Consider the following 24,571-nt stretch of genomic DNA (forward strand, 5'->3'; position numbering starts at 1 on the left):
CTGGTATTTTCATACAGTGAAGTAATACACAGCAGTTGAAATTGATGAGTTGGATCTGTGTATATGAACATACAAATTTCAAGGATACAGCATGGAGTGAAGCAAAGCAAGCTGTAGAACAATAGCATAATACATTATTTTTTAATGTATACTTTTAGAACACTCAAAACAATACCATATACAAAAATACATAGGAATCAAATATACTAATTTTGGGATAATCATTATCTCTGGGGAAGAAGGAAGGGTAAAGGAATTCTGTTATTTTGTTTAGTATATTTATATTTAGAAAATATAGCAATGCCTGTAATATTTTCTTTATTTTCCAGTAAGTTTTTAATGTTGTTGTTTGTTTTTTTAATAATTAGAAAAAGAAAACACATTCTTTACAAAATGTTCGTTAGGATTAGTGAGCTCGCTTTCAGGGGCCAGAAGGTTAAAATAAATGAATGAAGTGGATTGGGTTCCGCCATTGTGAACTAGTAATATGTCTTATCCAATAGTCAGTTTTAAAATCATTCTGGAGAATAGGCCCATGCCAGATCTTCAGATTTTTTTCTAGAGAATTTGGCCCATCAGATTTTTTATGAAATCTTTTAGTTTTTAAATATTGGCAACTATTCTACTACTGCTACTGCTACTACTACTACTTCTACTACTACTACTACTACTACTACTACTACTACTACTACTACTACTACTTCTACTACTACTACTACTGCTTCTTCTTCTTCAACTATCATGTAGATCAAACAAAATACATCTGTTGGCCTCATTCTAAATTACACATTAATACAACCACTGTATTAAAGATAATCTGTGCAAATTATCAAGCATAGTGTCTGGAACATATTAAACATTCGCAAAAGGAAGGCCAATACTATATTAACTGGATTATCTACAGATAAACTCTTTAATATAACATTTATAGTTTCTCTCATTGAAAGCAATAAATATAACTGAAAAAAACTTAAGATCTCCATCAAACACTTAAGAGTTACCAACTTTGCTTTGACCAGTAGAGAATAACAAAGCCTCATTGAGATGTGGATACTGGGTGGTTGGTTAATCTTATTCTTGGTTAGAGGAGTTAGAGGATACCAGCATATAAATTTTGATGTGTATGAAATTTACATTCATGCTTTTGTCATATCGCTTGTTAAAAACCTTTGAGATCACTTTGAAATAATTATATCTAGGTATGCCAAAGCTCTAAAGATGAGAATTATATGATATGTATAGTGACTAAGTAGTGATAAGATTTATAGAAAGTTCAGAGGGAAGGAAAGGTTGGGAGGAAGAGATGGGTATAATGGTAGAAGTGCTTCACAGAGGAAATGAGACCTTAGTAGTGATTTGAAGAATGGATAGATCAGGGAGAACAAGCACCAAAGCAGAACAAGATGTTCAAAGGAGCAAAACTGTGAAATAGTATAATACGTTTCTAGTACTGTAGGTAGCTCTGTATTGTTTAAAGTGTCAGCAGGTCTGCCGAGAAATGAGACATCCTGCTTTTTATATGGACTGTGACATTTTACCTCAACGGGGAGTTTTTGAAGGGTCAGATTATTATTTCAGGGGGATTGTCTCTCCAGTGTGTTTTCTACTCACATAGCTCCTCTTCTCACTGAGACCAATTACTGCAGTAGTCACTGTGATGTGGTAAATTAAGGTGGAGTTGAGAATGGCTTCCAAGCTTATGGCTTGGGGATTAAGTAGCAGTGTCATCAAGTGAAATTGGGAACATGGAAAGAAGTACAGATAATGAATTCACATTTTTTTTTAAAAATTCAGTTTTATTGAGATATAGTCACATACCATACAATCATCCATGGTGTGCAGTAACTGTTGACAGTACCATCTTATAGTTGTGCATTCACCACCCCAATCTATTTTTGAACATTTTCCTTAATCCAGAAAGAATCAGAATCAGAATAAATAATAAAAATAAAAAAAGAACACCCAAATCACCCCCCCCATCCCACCCTATTTTTCATTTAGGTTTTGTCCCTGTTTTTCTGCTCATCCTTCCATACACTGGATAAAGGGAGTGATCCACAGGGTTTTCACAATCACACTGTTACCCCTTGTAAACTACATTGTTATACAGTCACCTTCAAGAGTCAAGGGCTACTGTGTTAGAGTTTGGTAGTTTCAGGTATTTTCTTCTAGCTATTCCAATATATTAAAACCTAAAAAGTGTGAGCTATATAGTGTGTAAGAATGTCCACCAGAGTGACCTCTTGACTCTATTTGAAATCTCTCAGCCACTGAAGCTTTATTTCGTTTCATTTTGCATCACCCTTTTGGTCAAGAAGATGTTCTCAATCCAAAGATGCCGGATCCAGATTCATCCCTAGGAGTCATATCCTGCATTGCCAGGGAGACTTACACCCCGGGGAGTCAGGTCACATGTAGGGGAGCAGGCAGCGAAATCACCCTCCAAGGTGGCTTAGTTAGAGAGAGAGGGTCACATCTGAGCAACAAAGAGGCACTCAGGGGGAGACTCTTAGGCACAGTTATAACCAGGTTTAGCCTCTCCTTGCAGCAACAAGCTTCATAGTGGCAGCGCTAAAACAGAGGGTTCAGCACATCAGGCTGTCAGTCCCCATTGTTTGTGAGAATATCAGCAACAATCCAGGTGAGGAAGTCCAACACCTCTGCATTCTCCCCCAGCTCTTTGGGGGGCCCTGAATACATATTTTTATTCTCCACCCAAATTACTTTAAGATGTGTTGCTATTTCATTCTAATCTGTACAGACCTACCATAGCTCACTTCCTAGTCAAAGTTCCAGGTAATTGTAGTGTTTGAACAAACTGACCGTAGAAGTTATATTGTTTAGAAAATATAGTTCCTACACCAAATCAACATCTCTTCCCTTGGTCTCATAGGGAAGTTGAAGTTTGAACACAGTCAGTTTCAACCTTTACCCCTTGGCGTGATTTGCTCTAGTCTTAACCAGATCTGCTTTATTCATATCTCTAATTGAAGTCTGGGCTCTATTTCAGCTTTTTTTTTTTAAACAATTGCTGTATGCGTTAATACTGATATTCATATCTGTGGAGCTGTAGCTCTGAGTTTCAGGTGTCACACAGATACCCAATGTTCCAAAGACCAATCAGGTTATACATTAAGGGATCAACATCCCAGAGTTTGGAGATAGCCATTATAATTCAGGAATAAATTTGACTGCTGTAAGAGCTTACAATTTGGGGACCATTACAATAATCATTTCCCTGTTAGGCTGTGCTCTAAGATTTAATTCTGAGTTTACTCATTGTAGTTAGTCCATATTGGTGAGGCATTATAGTATTTGCCTTGGTTTTTGGCATACTTCACTTAGCATGCTGTCTACAGGACCCATTCACTTCATTGTGTGTCTCACAGCTTCACTCCTTCTTGTAGTTTCTCAGTACTCCGTTGTATGCATACACCGCAGTTCACCATTCTGTTCCTCAGTCGGTGTATCCTTAGGCCACCTCCACCCATTGCAAATCATGAATACCACCTCCGTAAACACCAGTGTGCAAATGTCCATTCATGTCTCTGCTCTCCAATCTTCCAAATACATACCCCATAATGAGGTTGTAGGACCTTATGGCCCCACCTACTTAGCTTCTTGTGGAGCCGCCACAGTAACCTCCAGAAAGGCTACACCATTCTGCCTCCTCATCAACGGTAAATAGGTACATTCCTCTCTCCATGTTTTCTCATGAATTCACTTTTGAAAATACTGTTTTATGATGCCAGTGGGAAATTGAGGTGGAGATGTTGAGAGGTCATTTGTAAACAGGAGTCTGGAGTTCAGGAAAGAGGTTAAAACTAGAAATAAAAATTTGGGTTTTATTTTACCATAATTATAGTTAAAACCATGAGAGAATGAACTTTCTCAAATAGAATTAGAAGGGTAAAGCTAGAACCTTAGGGAATGCCAGTATTTAAGAAGTGGGCAATAGTATTGGATCCAGTGAAAGAAAGAGAAGTAGCCAGAGAACACAGAGAAATTTGTGGTGTCAAAGATACCAAAGAAGTAGAGAATTTCAAGACAGAGGAGTGTCAGCAGTATTTTAAGTCATAGAGAGGTCAAAGTAAATTAAGCACTGAAGGTGTCCACTGTAGTTAACAGTTAGGAAGTCATTGGAGACCTTGATTAAAATTGTTTTAGTTGAGATGGAAGGTATACTGTAATGGATTGAAATGAAAAGGTAGAGGTGCTTGGTGTAGAAGAACAGATGCCATTTGTTCAAAGGTGTTTGACCTAAAGATCTAGGAAGTGTAAGTAAATAAGGCTTTATGAATGAAACTGGAGGTTTATAAAGGGAATAAAAAGTTTAGGTGAGACTGAAACACAGGTGCAAGTTGAGGGAGGCATTAGAGTGCATTTTCTAGGGTAGGACCTGGTTGTGTCTAATGGATAGAGTTGCTGAAATAACATACCATTAGGATTGAGGAAATCACAGAAGCATGTGGCTGGTATATTATAGGGATTGTCAACATGTACTTAGTTTTCCAAGATTATGTCAGGCATGGGGATGAATAAGAAAACCTGTTAATATCCATTTGTGCTAATTTACTCTTATAGAGGCACTGCTAGCAAATACTGTCAATACAGACCATTATTTTCTAACCCTGATCATTGTTGGAAATTTGCCAGCCAACTTTGGGAAGCAGTTCTGCTGCTATGCAAGAAGTATACATGTCATTCTTTAGTTTTGTTCATGTACTGTCTCTGCCTATCAAAAGATACAGCTGCAAATTTGAAATGTCACTCATTGATCACAATAGCAGGCAAGGGGCTCTTAAGTTCTAAAGGTTATAAAAAGAAGTGTTTTTAACCTAAATACTTAGAACATAGCCTTATTCCTACTGAGAATTTATCAGTTACCTTTCTGAAACATGTTTGAGGTTAAACGATTTCTCTCGTGCACACTTTTTCTTTTCCCTCCCTCCCTCCCTCCCTTTATAAAAAGGAGATCAATAGGAAAATAAGGTTCCTTTACAGATTTACTTAACCAGACTCCCAACAGTATATGTATCTAATTTACTAAGACTGACTCTGGTTTGTGTATCTGATTAGGATTTTTTAATTAGTGTATTTAAATAGTGTTCCTTGGAAGAGAGGGAACTAAAGCCATAAGAGCTAAATTCCCATTTGATTTTGAAAAAATCTTAGCATTCCATTTTATGGACTGCCTATCTAAACTTATAAAAATTATTATATTAATGATGTAAAAAAAATTCATTGCATGTTTAAAAATGAAAGCAAGTTACAAAGAGGGTACCATCTATTTTTGTTTAAGATATATGGTTGTGTATGGAAAAAGTCTGGAATGGTTTACATTGATATCTGGTTATATCTGGGATAGAATTTTGGGTGAGAATTTTCTTTTTATTTATCTGTATCTTGTACTCTGAGCAGATATTTCTTTCTATGTAATGATATAAATTAACTTTTAAAAACAAATTCTTTTTTAATGGAATTGTATTACTCTCTAGGTATATGGAGCTGCCATCCAATTTTATGAACCTTATTCTCGGGAACTTCTAACAGAGAAACAACTTATGCAGCTGGGCCTGTTGACACCTGTGGAGAGAAAAATTGTCTCTAAATCCATCAATTCAAACAAATGCATTTGTTTACTTTCACATTGGCCTTTTTTTGAAGCTTTTAGAAAATTTCTTATGTTTATCTACAAACTTTCTGTGTCTGGACCACATCCTCTTCCCATTGAAAAGTATGTATAATGATTAGAGAGCTGTCTGGTAGAGAAACTGAATGTATAAACAGACATTTCACTCTTTACCTAACTGTTGTCTCTGGCAGCAAAGTTGAGAGGGAAGGAGAGCCGCAGTTACTCTACTTTTTGCTTGCTCCATTCTTCACCTAGGTCATTCATTGACTGGTAACTTAAAATTGAGTGTTGGTGTAGATGCTCAAATAATGAACTTTTGAGAATTCAGCTGAGGGAAGAGCTCATATACATTGTGTTGCATGTGTTCCTCTTCCTATTCATTCTCGAATACCCAAGAGAAAAACAACTGTTGATACACAACACACACCACACAAATGGCCGTTCCATGTTCTAATTCTAAAAACATTCTTAAGCTGATGTAGAAATTAGAAAGAATGAGTTAATTTTCATTAAGAGGTGAGGTTTTGGTTTTAGCATTGACAGAATCTACGTTTTCCCTTTGATTTGTGATTTCCTTTGTAATAGAAATTTTCAGTAAGCCAGAAAAATATGTGTGAAGCCACTCTGTCCTTTATAAACCTCATCTTTTCTTATTTCTAGTGGCACATTGACTCTTGCTTATTATAGTATGTAATTTAGGTACTCTGCTAACAAACCAAGAGGTGTCAAGAACTTTGTGGAAATGTGTTATATAGTGTCTTTAATCATAAAGTTTTCTTCCAACATAAACATTTTTGTATTGTGGCAGAAAGATTGTCAGTGAAAACGTACAAGTTTAATGGATAAGATGGGGGATAATTATCTGAAAGATTTAAATTAATATTGCTCAAAAATCAACTTTAAAAATAGAAAAAAGTACTGTACACAAACTCATCACAATTTGGAATAGAAATGTGGTTTCATTTGAATATTCTTTGAAAATACCAATTTAATGAGTTCCTATTTCTTGATTTAACTTTCAGCTATCAGATTTACTTTAAAATTTTTGAAATAAAATTTAGTGTTAGTGACAAGTCAGCAACCTTTTGAAAAATTAAGGTTCAGTGACTATTTTGTGAAAGTAATATCCATGTATGCGATCAGTTTTTTTCTTAGTTGAATTAATACCTTGTATTTTAATGACTCCTAATAGCTCAAAACTTTGGCAGTAATTAAGAAGCATTATTTATAATTGGAGGAATAGAGAGGGTAAATGGTTTGCCCAGAAGTAATAGTAGTAAATCTGGGATGAAATTCTATATTAGTGTTAATTCATTATATCAGAGTTAGTTGCTCCCAGAACTGGTACTGATGACCAGGGCCATAAAAATTAGCTTCTTTCATGAAAACTGTATTCATAGCTATCCTTTTTTTTTCCTAGAGACAATATGGGGTATTAATATAGACTTTAATTCATAAAATGCATCATGCATTTTAGAAATTTAGTGGACCTGGGTATATGTATTTGCACTAAGTAAATTTATTTAGTTAATATAAGTTTTGGTTAAATGGTTTTGTCAGACCTGGAAAGATATAGTGATTTTTAAGATTTGTTACTGTCTATGGAGCATTTTAGAAGAATATTGAAAGAGGACATATTTGCTCTGTTAAAAATCCAATAATGAAATTAAGATTATGATCTTCATTTCACAATTTTTCCAGGCACATTTCACATTTTATGCAAAACATCCCTTTTCCTTCACCACAAAGACCAAGAATCCTTGTACAGGTAGGTAATAAAAAAAAAGAGTATATTTGGGGGGAGCTCTGCATATGTTTATTCAAATCATTGCAAGGTAGATTCTGCAGTCCTTTGGGTTGGACGTGGAATATTATGCATTCATGAAGTCCTTGAAGTTCCTCTGTCTTACTTCTTTACTGAACATCCTTTTGTACTTTTTTTTTAATCCTGGGTTTTCAAAACTGAAATAATTATAATCCTTGGTTTATGACATTACCATCATTGGCCATGCCTGACCTTTATGTAGCTAATTTTAATAGCATGAATCCTAAAAGTATGTTATAGGCATGTTTGTAATATCAGAGCAACTAATAAATATTAAATATGAAATGAGCTGTGGTTGAGGGGGAAGTGAAATGGTCTATGATAATGTTTCTGCAACTATCTTTGCTAAAATAACCAGTTTTTTATTTCCAATCAGTGACAGACCTATACAGGTACATAGCTTGTACCATATGCAGTTTACCTTGTGAGTTCAGTATAGACATGAACAGGTGTCTACCTTGCCCAAAGACATGAGTCCACTGATCAATTGCTTGTGACCCACTTATATACTATGTCTTCATGGACCAGTAATAGCTTGCAGACTGGCACTGGCCATTGAGGAGCAATGGTCTATGGAGACACAGTATTTAAAATTTTTTTCTAAGGTGTTATCAAAATGTGTGCTTTGGTATGGTAAGTCAAATATTGCTAATCTTGAATGTACTTCAGTTCAGCAAATACTAGTGTATATCCAGCATCTGCCAAGTGCTTACCAGTCTGTCAGCTAAATATATGAGACTTAAAAAGTGGTAATTCCACAATTAAAAAATAATTGTATTTTCTTTCCTTTAGACAAAATTTTATTTTTTTGTGTGTGTATGTATATATTTATATATTCCCATTTTAACCATTTTAAGTGTACGTTTCAGTGGTATTAATTACATATTACCACCACCACCCTTTACCAAAACTTTTTCATCACCTAAAACAGAATCTCTATCCATTATGCATTAAATCCCCATTCCTTCTTTTCCATCCCCTGGAAACTTGCTACTTTTTGCCTCTATGAATTTGCTTATTCTAGATAATTCTTATAAATGGAATCATGCAGTATTTGACCTTTTGTGTCTGGCTTATTTTATAAGCATAATAAAATAACTGTATTTTAACCAGTTAATTGAATCAAAATCATTTGAATTAGCCATTATTTAAAAAGAAGAACTAATACAACACCTTGGGAGATCCAAAATGGGGGATTAGGAGAGACAGAGGAAAATTCTCCTCCATGAAAAACGCTGGATTAAAGACAGAAGGTGCTCCAGAATACTGGTTCCAGGGTCTCACTGGCTGGGCAAGGAGTTATATTTCCATACCGATTGAGCAATTGGAGAAGGAAAGAGCCTATGTTCAGAATCATGTAAGTCTTTGATCCGGAGAGCTGCCTGGAAAGGCAGCCCGGACTTGGGCTGCAGTTAGAGCCGGGTCAGAGTGGGACCCGGGGAGTGGCCAGGGAGACGGCAGCAGGAGCTGAGGTTGAGCGCAGCGGGGAGTGCCTTCCACAACCCAGGCACATGCCTCCGTAACTGGTGTGGGTGATAGCCCTTTGCACACCCACAATTGAAGGCCCCCGAGGTAGAGACAAGCCGCTGCAGCAAGTGGACAATTACGGAAGTGGGTTATTTTCCACACCCCAAAGAACCATCTTCGAAGTGGGCTGGGAACAACCCCTTCACAGCGCTGCGGGTGAGAGCCTCCTCAAGAAGCCCATGGAGTACATAGAAGATGAGAGGCGGGGATGCTATGTGGAAGTGACAAGAGCTCCACACAAAGCCCAAGGACTTGAGGGTCTGCAGCAGAGAGGGATTGAAGGGAGTCTGAGCTGAAGGGGAGGATGCCTGTCGCAGCCCCAGGGTATCACAGCTGCAACTCCTGGAATGGCTGGGAGTACTGGATCTTAAAGCCCTTCATCCCTGCCAAACTGCATAGGGCACGACCCCCACCCACAGGACTGGCAGTCCCCATTGCACACGGAAAATTGGTGCACTGATTTGGCAGCCACATGATTTGGACCCCCATTTGCTGTATGAATGAAGTTGGGGAGATCTGGATTGAAGATACGAGGTGGCTCCAGAGCACCATCTGCTCATAGGTCGGGAAAAGTGCACTACATCAAGCTGTAGCTCTGTCAAATTATAGATAATTGTTTAAATAATCCTGCATACTGTAAAAGAACCGTATCAAGATAAGCAAATGCCAAGAGGCCAAAAACAACAGAAAATTATCAAGCATGTGAAGAAACCAGAAGATATGGATAACCCAAACACCCAAATTAAAAAATCAGAGGAGGTACAGAACTTGGAGAAATTAATCAAAGAAGTAATCACAAAAACCTTTATCAAGGCTCAGGAAATAAAGGATATCAAGAAGACCCTAGAAGAGCATAAAGAAGAATTTGCAAGAATAAATAAAAATATAGGCAATCTTATGGAAATAAAAGAAACTGTTGATCAAATTAAAGAGATTCTGGATACACACAGTTCTAGATTAGAGGAAGCTGAGGGAAGAATACGCAGGCCTCAAGAGTGCAGATTGGAAAGTGAAAGTACAAAAGAAAGAATGGAGAAAAAAATAAAAAAAATTAAAATGGATTTCAGGGATATGATGGACAACATGAATCACAATAATATAAGAATCATTGGTGTTCCAGAAGGGGAAGAGAAGGATAAACGTCTAGGAAGGGTATTCAAAGACATTGTTGGAGAAAACTTCCCAACCCTTCTAAATGACATAAATATGCAAATCATAGGTGCCCGACGAGTTTCAAACAGAATAAATCCAAATAAACCCACTCCAAGACACATTCTGATCAGATTGTTAAATGCTGAAGAGAAGGAGCAAGTTCTGAAAGCAGCAAGAGAGAAGCAATTCACCACATGCAAGGGAAATAACACAAGACTAAGTAGTGACTTCTCGGCATCCACCATGGAGGTGAGAAGGCAGTGGTATGACATATTTAAAATTCTGAAAGAGAAAAATTGCCAACCAAGAATTCTTTATCAGCAAAGCTCTCCAGATTTGAGGGAGAGTTTAAAATCTTCACAGACAAGTAAATGCTGAGAGAATTTGCTAACAAGAGACCTTCCCTACAAGAAATACTAAACGGAGCCCTACCACCTGAGAAAAAAAGAGAGAGAGGTATGGAGAAGGGCACAGAACTAAAGAGGTTTAGTAAGAATATGTTAAAGGAAATAGAGGGAGAAAATATATCTGACAAATAAAAACTTTGCTGGATTCAAGAACTGCCTTCACAATAATAGTTGCATGTGAATGGATTAAACTCCCCAATTAAAACATACAGATTGCAGAATGGATTAAAAAAAAATATGAAGCATCAATATATTGCTTACACAAGACTCATCTTAGACCCAGAGACACAAAGAAATTGAAAGTGAAAGGATGGAAAACAATATTCCATGCAAGCTACAGCCAAAAGAAAGCAGGAATAGCATATTAATCTCAAATAAAATAGACTTTAAATGTAAGGATGTCATAGAGACAAAGAAGGACACTATATACTAATAAAAGGGACAATTCAACAAGAAGATTGGGTGTCTATGTACCCAATCAAGGTGCCCCAAAGTACATGAGACAAACATTGGCAAAACTAAAGGAAGCAATAGATGTTTCCACAATAACTGTGGGAGACTTCAATACATCACTGTCTTCTATAGATAGATCAACCAGACAGAGGAACAATAAGGAAACTGAAAAACTAAACAATGTGATAAATGATTTTGACTTAACAGGCATATATACTGTATTACATCCCAAATCACCATGATAAACATTCTCTAGTGCCCACAGAACTTTCTCCAGAATAGATCATATGTCGGGCCACAAACAAGCCTCAGTAAATTTAAAAAGATTGAAATTATTCAAAGCACATTCTCTGATCACAGTGGAATATAACTAGAAGTCAATAATCATCAAAGATTTAGAACATTCACAGATATCTGGAGGTTAAACAACACATTCCTAAACAAACAGTGGGTTAAAGAAGAAATAGCAAGAAGAATTACTGAATATCTAGAGGTGAATGAAAATGAGAGCACAACATATCAAAATGTATGGAATGCAGCGAAGGTGGTGTTAAGGGGAAATTTATAGCTCTAAATGCATACGTTAAAAAGGAAGATAGCTAAAATCAAGGAACTAATGGAACAACTGAAGAAACTAGAGAATGAACAGCAAACTAATCCTAAACCAAGCGGAAGAAAAGAAATAAGGATTAAAGCAGAAATAAATGAAAGAGGAAAAAAAAATAGAAAGAATAAATAGAACCAGAAGTTGTTTCTTTCAGAAGATCAAAAAGATCGACAAGCCCTTGCCTAGACTGACTAAATCAAAAGGAGAGACGACCCAAATAAACAAAATAATAAATGAGAGAGGCGACATTATTATGGATCCCAAAGAAATTTAAAAAATCATAAGAGGATACTATGAACAACCGTACGCTAACAAACAAGATAATGTAGAAGAAATGGACAATTTCTAGGAAGCATGAACAACGTAGACTGTCTAGAGAACAAATAGAAGACCTCAACAAACCAGTCACAAGCAAAGAGATCCTGTCAGTCATGAAAAAACTTCCCACAAATAAATGTCCAGGGCCAGATTGCTTCACAGGAGAATTCTACCAAAATTTCTAAAAAGCACTGACATCAGTCTTTCTTAAACTCTTTCAAAAAATTGAAGAAAATGAAACACTACGTAACTCTTTTATTAAGCTAACATCACTCATATCAAAACCAGGTAAAGATGCTACAAGAAAGGAAAAGTACAAGCCAATCTCCCTAATGAATATATATGCAAAAATTCTCAACAAAATACTTGCAAATCGAATCCAAAGACAGATTAAAAAAATCATACACCATGACCAGGTGGGGTTCATTCCAGGCATGCAAGGATGGTTCAACATAAAATTAATCAATGTAATAGAACACATTAACAAATCAAAAGGGAAAAATCAAATGATCTCAATACATGCAGAAAAGGCATTCAACAAATCCAGCATTCTTTCTTTGAAAAAAAAAACACAAAAAAACAAAAACATTTTAAAAGGTAGGAATTGAAGGAAACTTCCTCAATATGATAAAGGGCATATATGAAAAATGCACAGCCAGCATAGTACTCAATGGCGAGAGACTGAAAGCCTTCCCTCTAAGATCAGGAATGAGATAAGGATGTCGGCTGTCAATCTGACAAAACGAAATAAAAGGCATACGAATTGGAAAGGAAGAAGTAAAACTGCCATTATTTGCAGATGATATGGTCTTATATTTGGAAAATCCCGAGAAGTCCATGACACAGCTACTTGAGTTAATAAACAAATTCAACAAAGTGGCGGGATACAAGATTGATCCACATAAGTCAGTAATGTTCCTAAACACTAGAAATGACCTAACTGAAGAGACACTCAAGAAAAAGATTCCATCTTCAATAAAAAAATCAAGTACCTAGAAATAAACTTAACCAAAGATGTAAAAGACCTATACATAGAAAATTACATAACTTTACTAAAAGAAATAGAAGGGGACCTAAAATGCTGGAAAATATTCTGTGTTCATGGACAGGAAGGCTAAATGTCATTAAGATAGCAATTCTACCCAAACTCGTTTACAGATTCAAGGCAATTTCAATAAAAATTCTAACAACCTACTTTTCAGACTTGTAAAAACTAGTTATCACATTTATTTGGAAGGGAGAGATGCCTCAAATTGCTAAAAACATTCTAAAAAGAAAACAAAGCAGGAGGACTTACACTTCCTGACTTTGAAGCTTGCTGTAAAGCCACAGTAGTCAAAACAGCATGGTACTGGAACAAAGATAGACATATTCATCAATATAATTGATTTGAGAATTCAGAGATAGACCCCCCAGATCTATGGTCAACTGATCTTTGATAAGGCCCCCAAAACCACTGGTCTGGGACATAACAGTCTCTTCAACAAATGGGGCTGGGAGAATTGGATATCCATATCCAAAAGAATGAAAGAGGACCCCTACCTCACACCTTATACAAAAATTAACTCAAAGTGGATTAAAGACCTCAATATAAGAGACAGCACTGTAAAATTCCTAGAAGATAGTGTAGTGAATCATCTTCAAGACAGTGCATTAGGAGGTCACTTCTTAGACCATACACCAAAAGCAAAAGCAGCGAAAGGAAAAATGGATCAATAGCACCTCCTCAAAATCAAAAGTTCCTGTATCTCAAAGGAATTTGTCAAAAAGAGGCTGCCAACTCAATGGGAAAAAATATTTGGAAACCATGTATCTGACAAAAGACTGGTATCTTGCATGTATAAAGAAGTCCTACAACTCAACAACAATAGTACAGATAGCCCAATCATAAAATGGGCAAAAGATACGAAAAGACATTTCACTGAAGAGGAAATACAAATGACTAAAAAACACATGAAATATGTTCATCTTCACTAGCTATTGGGGAGATGTGAATTAAGACCACAATGAGATATCATCTCATACCAATTCAAATGGCTGCCATTAAACAAACAGGAAACTACAAATGCTGGAGAGGATGTGGAGAAATTGGAACTCTTATTCATTGTTGGTGAAACTGTATAATGGTACCGCCACTGGAAGACAGTCTGGTGGTTCCTTAGAAAACTGGATATCGAGTTACCCTTGGATCCAGCAATTTCACTTCTCGGTATGTGCCTAGAAGATGTGAAAGCAATGACACAAACGGATATTTGCACACTGATGTTCATAGCGGCATTATTCACAATTGCCAAGAAATGGTAACTGTCCAAATTCCCTTCAACAGATGAATGGATAAACAAAATGTGGTATATACTCACAGGAATACCACATGGCATTAAGAAAGAATGAGGTCATGAAACATACGACAACATGGATGAACCTTGAAGACATAATGCTGAATGAAATAAGCCAGGCACAAAAAGAGAGATATACTGTGTTACCACTAATGTGAACTATGAGAAAAATGTAAAATAAGTGTTTTATATTGTAGAATGTAGGGGACCTAGCCATAGGCAGCAAATAGTGAATGGGGAATGATAATCTAATAAGAGCAGATAAGTTATGGAGGTTAATATTAATGTTACGGGAATTCTCAGGAATGACTAGTTTGTTAATTTTGGGGGGTGTTATGGTAGAAACATGTTGGATACAATGTAGTTATTTTAGGTTATTTGTTTTTCTTATTCCTTTATTTGGTTATAGTTTGTTAATTTTCTTGGGGTAGGGCAGGAACATGTTGGAAGCAATGCAGTTATTTTAAGTTATTTTTCTTATTTGTTTTGTTTGAAATTTTTTTATTGTTTTTTAATTCTTTGATAAAAGTTTTTTTAAAAAAAGCAGACACAAAAAGAGAGATATTGTATGTTACCACTGATGTGAATTCTGTGAAAAATATAAAATAAATATTTTATTTTGTAGAATATAGGGGACCTATAGATAGCCAGCAACTAGTGAAGGGGTAACGATAATCTAATAAGAACAGATAAGCTATTGAGGGTGATCTCAATGTTATGGGAATGCTCAGGAATGATTATGGTTTGCAGACTTTCTTGGGTATGGTAGAATCATGTTGGAAGCAATATGATATTGCTTTATCTTTAAATAACTTTAGGTTATTTGTTTTTCTTATTCCTTTGTTTTGTTAGGGTTTGTTAATTGGGGTATGGTAGGGACATGTTGGATGCAATACATTTATTTTAGGTTATCAGTTTTTCTTAATCCTGTGTTTACTTTTGTTTGAATGTTTTTTTTTTTTTAAGTTTTTGATAAAGTGAAAAAAAAGCTATTTAAAAAAATGCAATTCTTATGAGTAACTTAACCAAAGGTGTAAGACCTATACATAGAAAATTACATAACTTTTGCGTCTTAGTAATTTGTTGTGAAAAAGGCGTCTGCATATTTATTAATCAATGTTGCATTTTACCTTTGATCTAAATATTTAGATTTCAAAATTGGCTTGGTTAATTGGCTTTTTTTTTTTTTTTTTAATTTTAGCTGTCAGTCCATGATGCCTTAATTTTATCACAGCCAGTTTCTACACCTTTACCACTAAGGTAATTACTTGTATCTAAAATGATGTATTTATTCACTTGGAACATAATGCTTTAGGTTAGGGTAATAAAGCTAAATGTTATTTTACATATTAGGTAATAAGAGCCTTAATGTTTCTAACTTTGATAGCTAAATAGATGGTGGGGCCATTGTAAAAATGGAACACTTAAGAGAGTTGCAAGACTGGATATAGGGGATATGGTTCTCTTCCTCTTTGCCCCCTCCCCATATCAAATTTTACTGATTTTAGCCTCGAAATGTCTTGAATCCATTAGCTTCTCCTCAACTCCATCACTAGTCCAAGCTATCCTGATCTTTCACCTGCACTGCTTCAATAACCTCTTAATTGGTACCCTTTATTTCTTACCCTCCTTTGGTTTTTTATCCACACTACAGCCAGTTGTCCTTTTGAGAATGCAGATTTAATTATGTCCTTTCTATTTAGCCTAATCTCTTACTGTTCTCACCTCTCTTACTACACTTTGATCACAATAAGTTTATATTACAATTCCTTGAACTTAATAGTTTTTTTTCTGCCTTAGGACCTTTGCATATATTGCACTACCACCCCACCCCCCAACTCTAACCTCCATTCTTTTAGACTTAGCTCAAATGGTGGTTCTTCAGGTAAATCTTTCTTGATAAATACCCCTCTGTTACCAAAAGTTTAGTTTAAATCATCCTGTTGTATTTTTTCTTAGCATCTGTACTCTTACACTTACCTGCTTTAAATGATGTCTATGTGATTATTTCATTGTTTTCCCTATTGGTTATTAGATCACTGAAGGCACTGGACATTACTTTTTTTGTTCACTAATATATTTAAGCAATCAAGTATTTGTTGAATGAATAAATATTCATGCCTGGAGACATAAAAATCTAGCTTTGGGGGAGGAGTGGGAGATATCCAGTGTAGTAGGAATGTGGAGTGTTTGTAGTCATGTATTTGAGTGTGAGAAAGTAATTGAAAGTGTCATAAATACCTGTCTTGTCTGTTGCTACCTCTTCCTCTCGTATGATCACTTTCTTGATGTTTAGGGATATCTAGGCAGTGCCACTCTAACTTATTCATATTGAAAAGGGGTATTGACGTTATAGGAAAGAGGTGCCACATCTGGTTGATGTTCTTGAAGAGGCTGTTGCCTCTGGGTTCTGGGACTTATATGGCATAGGAACACTCGAGAGGATTTAAGTTTCTGAAACATAAACTTAGTGAGTATAACTTTTGTAGAGTGTCAGAAAGGGACCCGGGTGTTCTTTAGGGTTTTCACGACTACTGTCCATTTGGGCTTGTCCTACTGCGGCTATTTGGCATATCTTGCTGAAGCTTGCATAAGAGTAACCTCCAGGATAGCCTCTCAACTCTCTTTGAAATCTCTTTGCCACTGAAGCCTTATTTTGTTACCTTTCTTGTCCACCTTTTGGTTAAGTAGACATTCTCAATTCCTTCATGCCATGGCCAGTTTCATTCCTGTAATCTGTGTCCCACATCACCACGGAGACTCACTCACCTGGGAGTCATGTCCCACATGGGGGGAGGGTAAAGAATTTATTTGTAGAGTTGGGCTTTGCCAGAGAGGCCACATCTGAGCAAAAAAAGAGGTTCTGTGGAGGTGACTCCTAGGCATAATTATAGGTAGGCTTAGCCTCCCCTTTACAGCCATAAGTTTCACAAGAGCAAGCCTCAAGAACCAGGGCTTGACGTATTAAGTAGGTGGTTCTAATTTCACATAGCATATACTTTCTCCAAGACAAAGAATCAGTGTCTCATGTTATCTTCACTTAGTTGCACAATCATCATCACTCTCAATTTTTAACAATTATCATGACCCAAAATAACCCAAAGCTCTTATCAGCCCCTAATTATTTATCCCTAGTATTTGTGTGGTGCTAGTAAGGTATTCCTACTAAATATAGTCCCTAGTATGCAATATGTAGTTTTTCCCATAAACCACTCTGTTTTAACTCTTTGTAACAGTGTCATACCTTTGAACTATATCATGGAAACATTTGTATTTGTAGTGCTAATCTGTGGGATAGATGCCTTTAATCAACCACTTTTGACCATGTTCACCTTCAATGTGGCATTGATACTTATAATCCCAGTAATGAACATTTATCACCCCTGTCCATTCCCATACCTCTAAGTTCTCCCTCACTATCATGTCTGTATATATTAGGTTATCATTCCCCCTTCACTAGCTTCTTTCTAAGTCCCCTATGTTCTACATTATAGGACACTAATTTTATATTGTTCGAGGAGTTCACATTAGTGATAACATATAATATCTCTCCTTTTGTTTCTCACTTATTTCACTCAGAATTATGTCTTCAGGGTTCATCCATGTTGTCATATATTACAGGACCTCATTCCTTTTTACTGCTGCATAGTATTCCATCATATGTCTGTACCACATTTTGTTTATCCACTCTTCTGTTGAAGGACACTTGGATTGTTTCCATCTTCTGGCACTTGTAAATAGTGCATCATTGTGCAATTGTCTGTTCATGTCATTGCTTTCAGATCTTCTGGGTATATACCGAGAAGTGGAATTGCCAGAACATAGGGTAACTCAATATCTAGTTTTCTGAGGAGCCGCCAAACTGTCTTCTAGAGTGACTGAACCATTATACAGTCCCACCAGCAGTGAGTAAGAGTTCCAATTTCTCCACATCCTCTCCAGCATTTGTAGTTTCCTGTTTGTTTAATGGTAGCCATTCTTATCAGTGTGAGATGATATCTCATTGTGGTTTTGATTTGCATTTCCCTAATAGCTAGTGAAGATGAACATTTTTTTTTCATGTGTATTTTAGCCAATTGTATTTCCTCTTCAGAAAAATACCTTTTCATATCTTTTGCCCATTTTATAATGGGGCTGTTTGTACTATTGTTGAGTTGTAGGATTTCTTTATATATGCTGGATATCAGTCTCTTATCAGATACATGGTTTCCAAATATTTTCTCCCATTGAATGGCTGCCTCTTCATATTTTTGACAAATTCCTTTGAGGCACAGAAGCTTTTGATTTTGAGGAGTTCCCATTTATCTATTGTTTTCTTTGTGGCTTATGCTTTGGGTGTAAGGTCTAAGAAGTGAACTCCTGCTACTAGGTCTTGAAGATGTTTCTGTACATTCCCTTCTAGGAGTTTTATGGTACTGTCTCTTATATTGAGGTCTTTGGTCTACATTGAGTTAATTTTTGTATAGGATGTGAGGAAGGGGTCCTCTTTCATTCTTTTGGATATGAATATCCAGTTCTCCCAGCCCCATTTGTTGAAGAGACTGCTCTGTCCCAGTTCAGTGGATTTGGAGGTCTATTTCCAAGCTCTCAATTTGATTACATCGATCAATATATCTGTCTTTGTGCCAGTACTATGCTGTTTTGATGACTGTGGCATTATATTAGGCTTTAAATTCAGGAAGTGTAAGACCTCCCACTTTGTTTTTCTTTTACAGAATGTTTTTGGTAATTCAGGGCCCCTTTCCCTTCCAAATGAATTTGACGACTAGCTTTTCCAAGTTTGCAAAGTAGGTTGTTAGAATTTTTATTGAAATTTCGTTTGAATCTGTAGATTAGTTTGGGTAGAATTGACATGTAAATGATGTTTAGCCTTTCTATCTATGAACACAGAATATCTTTCCACCTAATTAGGTCCTCCTTGATTTCTTTTAATAACATTTTGTAATTTTCTGTGTAGAGGTCTTTTACATCCTTGGTTAAGTTCATTCTTAGATTCTTGATTTTTTTTTAGTTGCTATTGTGAATGGAATTTTTTTCTTGAATGCCTCTTCAGTAAGGTCATTACTAATGTGTAGGAACATTACTTATTTATGTGCATTAATCTTGTATCCTGCCACACTGATGAATTTGTTTTATTAGCTCAAGTAGCTTTGTTGTCAATTTCTCAGGATTTTCCAAAAATAAAATCATATCATCTGCAAATAATGACAGTTTTGCTTAGTCTTTCCCAGTTTAGATGCCTTTTATTTGTCTTAGCAAATTGCAATGCCTAGAACTTCTAGCACGATGTCTAATAATAGTGGTGACAGTAAGCATCCTTGTCTCGTTCCCGATCTTAGGGGGAAGACTTTCTCTCTCTCACCATTGAGCACTATGCTGGCTGTGGGTTTTTCATATATGCCCTTTATCATATTGAGGAAGTTTCCTTCAATTCCTGCTTTTTTAAATGTCTTTATTGGAAAGGGATGCTGAATTTTCTCCAGTGATTTTTCAGCATCTATCCAGATGATCATTTGATTTTTCCCTTTCTATTTGTTAATGTGCTGTATTACATTGATTTTCTTATGTTGAACCACCCTTGCAGGCCAGGAAGTAACCCCACTGTGTCATGGTATATAATTCTTTTAATGTGCCTTTGGATTCAATTTGCAAGTATTTTGTTGAGAATTTTTGCATGTATATTCATTAGAGAGATTGGCCTGTAGTTTTCTTTTCTTGTAGTACCTTTATCTGGTTTTGGTATTAGAGTGATATTAGCTTCATAAAATGAGGTAGGTAGTATTCCTTTTTTTTTCAATTTTTTGAAACAGTTTGAGCAGGAGTGGTTTCAGTTCTTTTTGGAAAGTTTGGTAACATTTCCTTGTGAAGCCATCTGGCTCTTGGCTTTCATTTGTAGGAAGATTTTTGATGACTGATTGGATCTCTTTACTTGTGATTCATTTGTTGAGGTCTTCTATTTCTTCTCGAAACAGTTTAGGTTATTCATGTGTTTTCAGGAAATTGTCCATTTCCTCTAAGTGGTCTCGTTTGTTGGTGTACAGTTTTTCATAGTATCTTCTTGTAATTTTTAAAATTTCTTTGGGAGCCATAGTAATGACCACACCCTCATTTCTGATTTTGTTTATTTGGGTCTTCTCTCTTTTCGACCCTCAGTCTAGCTAAGGGTTTGTCAATCTTGTTGATCTTTTCAGAGTACCAAGTTTTGGTTTATTTATTCTCTTTAGTGTTTTTGTTTTCCAGATCATTTATTTCTTCCTTAATCTTTTTTTCTTTTCTTTTATTTGCTTTAGGGTTAGTTTGCTGATCATTCTCTAGATTCTTCAGTTGTTCAGTTAGGTCTTTGGTTTTAGCTCTTTCTTCCTTTTTGATGTATGCATTTAGAGCTTTAAATTTCTCTCACAGCACTGCCTTGGCTACAACCAGAAGTTTTGATATGTCGTGTTCTTGTTTTCATTCATCCCTAGATATTTTCCTTGCAATTTCTTCTTTGACCTACTGGTTGTTTAGGAGTGTGCTGTTTAACCTTTATATATTTGTGAAAGATCTGGTTCTTTGATGGTTATTGATTTCTAGTTGCATTCCATTATGGTCAGAGAATGTCTTTGAATAATTTCAGTCTTTTTAAATTTATTAAGTCTTGTTTTGTGGTCCAGCTTATGATTTTTCCTGGAGAACCTTGCATGAGTGCTAGGGAAGAATGTATATCCTGTAATTTAGGATGTAACAATCTATATATATCTTAGTGTAATTCATTTATCACATTGTTAGGTTTTCATTTTCCTTACTAGTCCTCTAACTACTTGTTCTATCTATAGAAGAGAGTGGTGTATTGAAGTCTCCCACTATTATTGTAGAAATGTCTGTTACTCCCTTCAGTTTAGCCAATGTTTGTCTCATGTACTTTGGAGCTTCTTGATTGGGTGCATAAACATTTATGATTGTTATTTCTTCTTGGTGAATTGTCCTTTTATTAATATACAGTGTCCTTCTTTGTCTTTTATGACGTCTTTGCATTTAAAGTCTTTTTTGTCTGTTATTAGCATAGCTACCACTGCTTTCTTTTGGTCGCAGCTTGTATGGAATAGTTTTTTCCATCCTTTCACTTTCATTCACTTTGTATCACTGGGACTAAGATAAGTCTCTTAGGAACAGTGTATCGATGGGTCATAGTCTTTTGTCTATTCTGCCAGTCTGTGTCTTTTAATTGTGGATTTTAATCTGTTTACATTCAAAGTTATACCTGTGAAGGAAGTTCTTGAACCAGCCATCTTATCCTGTGATTTTAAGTTGTCAGATCTAATTTTTCCCCTCTCTCTCTTTTTTTCCTTGAAGTTACCCTTACTGATACTCTTCAATTCTGTGCCCTTCTCCAGGCCTCTCTCTCGTTTCTTTTTTTCTCAACCAGTAGAGCTCCCTTTAGTATTTCTTGCAGGTAGGTCTCTTATTAACAAATTCTCTCAGCATTTATTTGTCTGTGAAAATTTTAAAGTCTCCCTCAGAAGGTGAGCTTTGCTGGGTAAAGAATTCTTGACTGGCAGTTTCTCTTTCAGGATCTTAAATATGTCATACCACTGCCTTCTCGCCTCCATGGTGTCCACTGAATAGTCAGTGCTTAGTCTTAACCGATTTCTCTTGTATGTGGTAAATCACTTTTCTCTTGCTGCTTTCAGGACTTTCTTCTCTTCAGCATTTGACAGTCTGATTAGTATGTATCTCAGAGTGGGCCTATCTGGAGTTATTCTATTTGGTGTATTTGGTTGGGCTTCTTTGGTTTGCGTATTTATATCGCTTTTATGGGTTGGGAAGTTTTCCCCAACTATGTCCTTAAATGCTCTTCCTAGCAATTTAGCCTTCTCTTCTCCTTCTGGGACACCAGTGATTCCTATATTTGTACACTTCATATTGTTCTTCCCTGAGATCCCTTTCAAAAATTTTTTTCACCGTTAGTTCTTTTGTGTGTTCACATTCAATTGTCTTTTCCTCTTGTTCACTTATTCTGTCTTACGCCTCTTAAATCTGCTGTTGTGTGTCTCTAGTATATTTTTAATTTGATCTACAGTACTCTGTATTTCCATAAGATGTGCTACTTTATTTACTCTTTTAAATTCTTCTCTGTGGTCTTCTGGAGTCTTCTTGAGGTCCTTTATGTCTTTAGCCAATCCATTGAAGTTGTTTTAAGATTTGTATTTACATCTTTGATTGCTCCAGATTCTGTCTCCTCCAGCTTTTTAACTTGGTCATTTGGCTTTGTCCATGTCTGCTTGGGTCTTCATGTAGTTTGTGATTTTCTGTTGGCTTTGGAGCATTTGCTTATCTTGATCAGGTTGTTTTGTGTATGCAGGATTATTTGAATGTTTATCTATAATTTGGCAGAGCTACAGCTTGCTGGAGTGCACTTTCCTTTTCTTCCCAGCAGATGGCATTTTTGCGCCACCTCTTAGCTTCAAGCCAGCTTTCCCCCAACTTTCCCTGTGCACTGTTCGGGGTGCAAACCAGGTGGAAATCCAATTAGTGCACCAGTTCTCCGTGTGCACTGGGAGCTCCCAGCCCTGTGGATGGCGGTTCGGCCCTGTGCAGTTTGTCAGGAAGTCTTCTCAAGGTTATGGTGGCTCCGGTAGTTCCTGGGCCTCCTAGTAGATCACTGTTGGGCTGTGTGGCTGTGTGTCTTAGCATCTAGCGCAAATGTGCCAGAGTCCCTGTCCACTGTGCGCCTGTGAGCCTCTGGGGTTGGGGAGGGGCTCCTGGCACTTCTTTGTGGTACCCTCACCTTTCTGCCTGTGCACACCTTGGGTTTCTGTGGAGGAAGAGTAAATGCAGTCACCACAAGTCCACTGAATCCTGAGTACCCTCACAGGAGCTCCAAGCCACAGGGGCTGTGAAGGATTATCTCCCCAGCCAACTGCTGAGATGGGTAAACGGGGCATGGATAGCTGCTCTTTTCCCGTACTTAGTAGCCATCTCAAGCCGCCAGCCTCTGGCAGTGGAACCAGGCAAATACAGTCACCCTGTCCTTTCAGATGCAGTTTTTCCACTTTTTCATCCAAGTCCTCACTATATGTTATAGCGGTCCCTCTCCAGCCGGTCACACTCTGGAGCCACTGTTCTGGGCACTTTCTGCCCTTCCTATAGTTGGCTCTGCCTCTCTTATGCTGCCATCTTCCCAGAGTATACTATTTCATTTGAAGGTGCTTTTTCTTATTCTTTTTTTTCTGAAAAGTAATGGAATTTAAGAATCAGCTGTTACTTAAGTTAAGCTTCCCTGCTTTTATGTTTAACACTTAGTTATTTGCTCCTCTACTATCTCATTAAATTTGCTACTTTTCACTGGTAACTAAGTCAGGACTTGAAATTAAAGGTGTGTTTTCCATCTATTAATACTTAGGAAATAATTTTAGGAGTTCTTAAAATGTTTTAGCAAAATAGTTCACACTAATTTTTTTTTTTTTCTATTTTTCTAGTGGAGCCAACTTTAGCACCTTGTTAATGAATCTGGGTCCTGAAAATTGTGCAACACTACTGCTCTTTGTTTTACTTGAGAGTAAAATTCTGCTGCATTCTCTTAGGCCGGCTGTGTTGACTGGGGTTGCTGAAGCTGTTGTAGCTGTAAGTATAGAATTTTCCTTTTGGTACATAAGTACTGAGAGAATTTTTACTCTAAAGAGAAATTTCCTTCAAAGAAAGCAGCTTTAAAAATTAACTGTGCGCTTGCTCTCATATGTTCAGAGGACAGAGCAATAGATGATGGGTGTTAGGGAGGGAGGGAGGGAGGGAGAGAGGAAGGGAAAGAAAGAGACAGTGGTGTGACAGGAGCTTAAAGGTGATGGATCAGGGTATTGGGGGAGGGGGGTCGGGGTATGATGGAGTTCTATGTATGGGGTTTGTACTGTTTTTACAACTGTTCCTGTAAGATTGAACTTATTTCAAAATAAAACTTATTATTAAAAAAAAAATTAACTGTGCAGCAAAAATTTAACATAAATATAATGAAGTGGCAAAGATAAATAGGAAGTATGAAAAACAAAGGTGATTTCTGTTTAAGGGGAAATGTCAGTTCTTGATTTTTCATATTTTAGAATTCTTCAGAGAGTGGAATCTATATGATTATATAATAAAACTTGTGAATGAAGCTGATTATATTAAAGGCAAGCCTGTGTCCAATTTCAGCTACCCTAAAATTATACAAATGAATTATGCAGATAATTTCTCTCCACTTTACTACTTTTAATCATTGTGAGCCAGGTAATATATAGGAAATTGTAAGTGATTGTGAAATGGGATAAAAGACAAATGCTGAGCTGTTGTGTAAAACAT

At 36.5% G+C, this 24,571-nt stretch overlaps 1 protein-coding gene across 3 annotated transcripts in view; it reads left to right on the forward strand.

The window, feature by feature from the left end:
- The window catches only part of DENND4C (DENN domain containing 4C), a 174,902-nt gene that overhangs the window by 58,119 nt on the left and 92,212 nt on the right, over positions 1 to 24,571 (forward strand). For 2 of the 3 annotated variants that reach the window (XM_037851100.1, XM_037851099.1), the window contains exons 6-9: positions 5,499 to 5,737; positions 7,337 to 7,403; positions 15,462 to 15,520; positions 23,719 to 23,863. In XM_037851100.1, the coding sequence (XP_037707028.1) occupies positions 5,499 to 5,737; positions 7,337 to 7,403; positions 15,462 to 15,520; positions 23,719 to 23,863 (510 nt within the window). Of the gene's footprint in view, positions 1 to 5,498; positions 5,738 to 7,336; positions 7,404 to 15,461; positions 15,521 to 23,718; positions 23,864 to 24,571 lie in introns of those variants that run through there. The other variant, XM_037851101.1, reaches the window with a different exon arrangement.

Source organism: Choloepus didactylus, chromosome 10, assembly GCF_015220235.1.
Source record: "Choloepus didactylus isolate mChoDid1 chromosome 10, mChoDid1.pri, whole genome shotgun sequence".
Lineage (NCBI taxonomy): Eukaryota > Metazoa > Chordata > Mammalia > Pilosa > Megalonychidae > Choloepus > Choloepus didactylus.